At 32.7% G+C, this 7,126-nt stretch overlaps 1 protein-coding gene across 1 annotated transcript; it reads left to right on the top strand.

The window, feature by feature from the left end:
- The first annotated feature begins 5,053 nt into the window (after positions 1–5,053).
- LOC105135077 (phenolic glucoside malonyltransferase 1-like) lies at positions 5,054–6,774 on the top strand. Its single transcript, XM_011039767.1, has 2 exons — positions 5,054–6,540; positions 6,701–6,774. Coding segments are annotated over exons 1-2 (1,470 nt in total). The 5' UTR covers positions 5,054–5,071; the 3' UTR covers positions 6,702–6,774.
- The last annotated feature ends 352 nt before the right edge of the window (positions 6,775–7,126 follow it).

Consider the following 7,126-nt stretch of genomic DNA (forward strand, 5'->3'; position numbering starts at 1 on the left):
CTTAATTAAACTTTGATTTAATAAATTAAATAATTCAGGGATTTAATTGAAATTAATCCAAGGGGCAAAATTAAAATTTATCGATTAAGGAACCCAATTGATTCATTTCAAAACATTAGGGACCAATCTATACTTTGTCATTTTCCATGCCAAATGACGCCGTTTTAGAATCCTTCTGTTCAAAAACCGTCTCTTCCAAGACCAGGATTGTGGTAGAAGACATGGTCACGATTGGGTCGACTTTGTTGCCGATTTTCCAGCTTCCCTGTTAAACCGGTCTTCGACAAGCAGGTGATGAACTGGCTTGGGCCAGTGACCGATCTGTCCCTTAAAAGATTTATTTTGTTTCTATAGCTGCGTAACATTTACCAACGCCAGAGTTGGAAATATAATTAAATTCAAGAATAGAATGAATTTCTATAGCTGGAAATATAATCCATTTTTTTCTATAGTTGCAACCTTAAAAGATCATTCACCATCAAAGAATAGAATACCAAAAAATCTCAAACACATCGTGGCGACTTGAAAAATATAATTCGTGGAAAGAATGAATTTGTAGCATCCAGTTTTTTATGGGGGAGTGGTCTTGTTTAAGGAGTCGCCACCTAGTATTATGGTCACTAGAAACCCTAACTGGTCAACGGAGATTCTATGGTTCGGGATTGGTTACGTAAAAGGGAAGATATTATCACCCCTTAAACGTCCTGCCTGAGGCAGGTTGCATTGCTAGTTTCATCTTAAATTGCTATATGTTTATTAGTTTGTGCTATGATAATTTGCTTATAATATCCTTAACTCTAGCGTCAGTGAATATTTAACTACGGATATTTTCAACTCTGGCATTGGTAAATATTACGCAGCTATAGAAACAAAATAAATCTAAATCAATATTTTTTATTCCTAACTCTAGTGTCAGTGAATAAACAAATCAAATAAATTTATTTTTACGCATGCACATATTTTTTTTATTTTTCTAGCTAAATAAAATAAAATAAAACAAATAAAAATAATATAAATTTGAACTGGTATTTTTATTCCTGACTCTGGCGTTAGTGAATAAACCAATAAATTTACATTATTTTTATTCATGCATAAATATTTTTTTATTTATTTTTATTTTTTGTTAATTTTATGTTTTTATTCATGCATATATATTTTTTTATTTATTTTTATTTTTTGTTAATTTTATGTTCCTGACTCTGGTGTTAGTGAACAATTCCTATGAATATTTCCAACTCTAGCGTTGGTAAATATCGCACAAAACAAAAAATACAATACTCCTGACTCTGACGTTAGTGAATATTTTCGCAAAAATGAATTTGAAGAAGAAATTTTCTATGTCATTTTTTTTATTTATCCTTTATTATTATTTGCCCTTTTTAGATGGAGGTTTTTTTAAAAAAACAATTGCATGACATATTTTTATTTAACATAAATAGTCCACAAATTGAGCACATCTACAAAAAAAAAAAATACAAGCACAAAGAAAAAAAATGTGTGAGGGTTCCACAAATAAATCAGCGAAGGCCCCAAATATTTTTGAAATTTTATGTTATCGAAAAAGAGTTCGTTTGTTGAAACATCAAATTAGAATAGGCATAAAAATTATGGCCAAGGCATAAAAATTATGCTTGCCAAGCATGCCCCTAACAAACACAGTAACTAGTTAATTATTTTAGCAAGAAAGGAAGGAAACTTACCTAGGCGTGTGGTTGTTGAAGGCGAAGTCGAGGGAGACTGGGAAGAAAAAGGGTTAAGGGGGGTGGCGGCTAGTATAGGGTTCGCTGCTCTTCTTTTTTATGTTTCTCTCTTTTAGGGTTTCTGGTAATGGCCTTCTCTTGAGGTTTTTTCTTTTAGGGTTTCTCTCTAATCATCCTCCTTCCTTTCTCTCTCCTTCTTTTGCTCTGTTTTTCTGGGTTAATTCTCTGTTCTAGAGTTCATCTTTTTTTTTCTTCCCTCCTGAGATCTGTATTTATAGTGTCAGAGTCCCTTCGCGTGTAAGAAACCAAGTTTCAATCAAACTCATTCTCTTTTTTGAAGTTTGAATTTGATTAAAAATCAAATTTGAAAGCGGATAACTATTATTATCTTAAATACAAGGATTATCTCGAAGATAAAGATTATCTTGAAGATAAAGATAGAATGACAAAAGCACATTGTAGTCCTTAATTTTCACGGAAGTTGACAAATCACACTTTTCATCGCAATAAATCTCTGATCTTTTAATTTTTCATTTTAAACCCTGTAAAAATTGAATTAAAAGCCAAAGGGCCAAAATTGAGTTATGACAAAAAAAAAAATTAAACAAACCAAAATGATCATCTGACATCTCTCTATTTCCAAGCATCATTCATTGAGACTTATTAATATCGCACTAGTACTAGTGTTGGTCTAAAAAAGCTAATTTATGCAACTTTTTTCTACAGATTTGATAATTCATAATACACACTTTGAACCAACAGTTAGGATCCTTCTTAACCGAACCAAAGGCTATGATTTGGCACCACTAAAAAAAATATCTCTTTTTCACCTTATATAAATACAAATGCATTTCATGGTTTGAGCAGGAAGAAAATCAAGTTTAAAAATCATCAAAAATCAACTTACTCTCCTTTTTTTTTCAACCAATGTTTCTCTCTTTTCTTTCTCTCTCTTTATTGCTTCTTCGCCACCTGAAGACCTTACAAAAACCTTTCTCCTCTCCTTCACCAATAGATAGTAGCTTAACCTCCCTACAAATATAAATCCTTACTAGTAATAGAACATCCATTATAAACTCCATTCTCTCTCCTCTACAAACCTTTATCTTCTTTGTCCTATAGTTGATTTTGGCCACCATTCCCTTAGCCGACGCCTCTTGAGCCACCAGCTGAACCAACTCCACATCCGGACTACCACTGCGCTAGGTGTCATTCTTCCTTTTCTTTCACTTCTTTCTCTTCTTCACCCTCTTTCTGCTCTATGAACAGTGTACCTGAGTTAGGCCTGTTATGGCTCAAACCAAATGTATGGGCCAGTCCCGACTCATAAAAAGAAAAGAAAAAAGATATGTTGGGCCGAGATCAACCTAACCCTTCTTCGAGTTGAGCCCAATTCAATTAGTTGGGGCGACCCAACCTATATATTTTTATTTATAAAAATATAGACAACAAAAAATTCAAAAATCATTTCAAAAATATTGTGATTTTCTTAAATATTTTTCTACTAATTTTGCATAATATTGTAATATATATTTACATTGTGAAATACAAATCTGATAATAAAATACTTGATTTTCTCTGAAATATTTCAAAAAAATTCAAAACATTTTAAAAAAATCTCAAACACTTTTAAATTAATTTTTCCTTTCAATTTTTTTTATTTTCATGCATACAACCAAATTCTAAAATTTTTCAAGCATATTTTCATTAAAAATTACATCTTTCTCATGTTGTGAAAATTAAAAAAACAAAATATCATAACTAGTTTATAATCATCTATTAGGGTTGAGCTAAAATATCAAAAAACAATTTTGATCATTTTTTTAGAATTTAAAAATAGATTTTAATATCTATAAGATATAAAATTAGACAATAAAATATATCCTTAAGTATTAAAAATGTAAAATGTAAAATTACGATGCTAAAAGATAAGAAGGATAAAATGAACGTGAGGGATTATATGCAAACTTTGCTTATTGTATAAATTAATGAGGTGTTATGTTTTGTTTGGAAATGCAATAGATATTACTATTAAATTTATAACTTTAATATAAGATAGTGTGAGGTCTCAAAGAATTTTCATTTAAGAAGTATAAAATAATTAATAACAATAATTTAAGTTTTTAATTTAAAATGATTGTATTCACTGTGAAAAGAAATTAGCTAAACTTTAATGACTCACTCACTCTTTCGATTTTCAAGATTTGAATCTTTTAGCTAGTATATAGAAAAATTAATTAATTAATTACACACGCACATAAAACAGAAAAAACTGATATGGAGAGTGTGAAATATAAATTCTATTGGAAAATAAAGATTTAGGGAAATTAAAACGCAACAAAAAAATATCTCTTCAAATATTTCAACATAGCTTTTACAAATATAAACCCTAGACGATAAACCCTCAAATTTACAAATAAAGGTAAAAAATATTCTATGTTTATATTATTTCATCCATCATAAAAAAAATCAATTTATCCTAGTTAATAAACCCTCAAATTGAGCTCGTTAAAAGAAACTACTAAGTTCCAGGGGCGGAGCAAGAACAAAGAATTATGAGGGCTAAATTAAAAAATTATTTTAAAACAATTAAAATTTTAATTATTTTTATTAATATTATAAATATTTATAAAAAAAAAACTTAGAAAAAACATTTTCTTGCTGCGACCGCTGCCTGCCAACCCCCTGCCTCCGCCACCGTGAAGTTCCATTCTGAAGTAAAACCAGCTCAATTAATTATGGCTACAAATGACAGGCATCAAACACAAGAAATTATGCTAAAAAATGGATCTTATTTAAATTAAAATTCAAAATTTTATTGTTGATTATTTTTTGTTCAAAAACTAACTCAAACAATCTTGAACGTGAAAAAATCAATAAATATTCTGAAAAAATTAAAAAATATAGAATTAAATTTTCTAAACTAAATAGCAAAAAAAAAAAAAAACAAAGTAACTAACTTTCACTAAATATCCTTGCATGTTCATGCATCATTTGTGGTGTCCATAAATGTCCTGACGGTATGGGGTTCATGCTCACCCACGCGTTAGTTTCGTGGTAGCTGACCTCTGCGGTGCTGGTTTCGCCACATCTGTCCAGATGTTGATATAGAAATATATATATATATATATATATATATATATATATAAAAGTTATTGTGTAACAATAATGTATTTAAATTTTATTTATTTTTATATTTTAAAAGTATTTTAAAAAAATTAAATTGTTTTATTTTTTATTTTAAATTTATTTTAATTATTGATGTTACAAATAATTTTTAAAAAATAAAAAATATTATTTTAATATAGTTTTAAATAAAAAATATCTCCATACCGCTTTAAAAGCTTCCAAGCTCCAACTGACCTGAAACCATGCAAGCGTTTTTTCGAACAAAAAGCAATCTCCCCCTGGATCTCAAACAAGGAAAAAGATATATCATGGCATCAACGAGCCCAATAAAAGTGCTTGAGTCATGTCAACTCACCCCACCCTCCGAATCACCGGATTCAGCCGTTGAAGTATCTCTCCCTCTCACTTTTTTCGACATTTTTTGGCTTAAATTTGACCCAGTTGAGCGCATCTTCTCCTATGAGCTCACTGATTTAACCCTTACTATGTTCAACACAGAAATCCTTCCCAAACTTAAACACTCCCTCTCTCTTACTCTCCTCCGCTTCCTCCCTCTTGCTGGCAACCTTACTTGGCCTTCACATGCCGCCAAACCCATCATTCTATACACTCCTAAAGATGGTGTTTCATTGACAGTTGCGGAGTCCAATAATAGTGCTGACTTTGATGATCTCTCAAGCAATGAAATGCATGATGCTTTTCTGTCACACCCTTATGTGCCCAAATTATCAACTTCTGATGTTAAAGTATCTATCATTGCTTTGCAGATCACTTTGTTCCCAAATAAAGGGTTTAGCATTGGTTGCACCGCTCACCATGCTGTTCTTGACGGGAAATCTTCAATCTTGTTCATGAAAGCATGGGCTCACATATGCAAGCATAATTCATGTTTGTTGCCGACTGAGTTAATCCCTTTTTTTGATAGAACAGTTGTTCAAGATCCAGAGGGGATTGACATTGAATACTTGAACAACTGGTCAAGCATTAATCAGCCAGGTGGAGTTTCAGATCCCAATGCTAGGAGCTTGAAACCATTTCCATCTAAAGAAGTCCCACCAAACTCGGTACGAGCAACATTCCAGTTTTCGCGAGAAGACATAAAGAAATTGAGGGAGAGGATCCTCTCTCAACTTGACAAGGTCTCTGATAAAAAAGACACAGAAGCAATCCATTTATCAAGTTTTGTGATCACACTTTCTTATGCATTAGTTTGCCTTGTGAAAGCTAGAGGCCTAAAAAGTGACGAAAAGATTAAGTTTGGAATTGCAGCAGACTGTAGGGCACGTGTGGATCCTCCGATACCCACAAATTATTTTGGCAATTGTGTTTCTCTTTGTGTTGCTGTTTTAGCAGGACCTGCAATGCAAGATGATGGGATTGTCTTTGTTGCACAAAAGGTTAGTGAGGTGATCAAAGGGATAGAGAAAGCAGCTCTTGAAGGAGCAAAGGAGAAGGTTAAAAAGCTTATGGCCATCGAGCCAGCTGCAATACCGGTTGGGGTTGCTGGGTCAGCCCGATTCGAGGTTTATGGGGTAGATTTCGGGTGGGGGAGGCCAAAGAACGTGGAGGTTACCAGCATAGATAGGACTGGAGCTATTTCTATGGCAGAGAGCAAAGGTGAAAGTGGTGGCGTTGAGATTGGATTGGTTCTGAAGAAAGAAGTGATGGACATATTTGAGAATTTGTTTGGTAGTGGCCTTAAACATGTTTAACATACCCTAATTAGCTTTTTTACTAGTCTTGAGTCTGATTAGATTTGCATTCTGTCTTTTATTATTTTTCCTAACTGCTTTTTGTTGAATTCTCTATCGTGTTTGTTGTTTTGGAGTTTTACTCTTTCTTTCATCTTTTTTTTAAATTTAATCAACTGCAGATATAAAATCCAGATTGATCAAGAACTTGAATGACCGAGAGCGTGGACTAATCCGAGTTAAAAAGCAAATATATATATATAAAAAAAATCTAGTTGAACCAATGGCCCTCAGCAACCATGCTTGCTGGCAGGGGCGGAGACAGGGGGAGGCTGGCAGGGGCCCCGGCCCCTGCAAGGAAAATTTTTTTCCAGCCTTCTTTAAATTTATTCTCAATATTCTTATAAAACACTGTATAAACAGCATTTTGGTCCCTCTTGATTTTATATTTTGGTTCCGCCCCTGCTTGCTGGCTACTGGTTCAAACCAGAGCTGCTGCTGAAATAATACCTTGAAAGTGCTCTATTCTATCTTCAGTCGTGGTTGCAACTTGCATATGGAAAAGTGTGACAACTTTTCCTTCCGTGAGTTCATCTCTGCGTGTGA

This window comes from Populus euphratica, unplaced genomic scaffold (assembly GCF_000495115.2).
Source record: "Populus euphratica unplaced genomic scaffold, PopEup_1.0 scaffold172.1, whole genome shotgun sequence".
NCBI lineage: Eukaryota > Viridiplantae > Streptophyta > Magnoliopsida > Malpighiales > Salicaceae > Populus > Populus euphratica.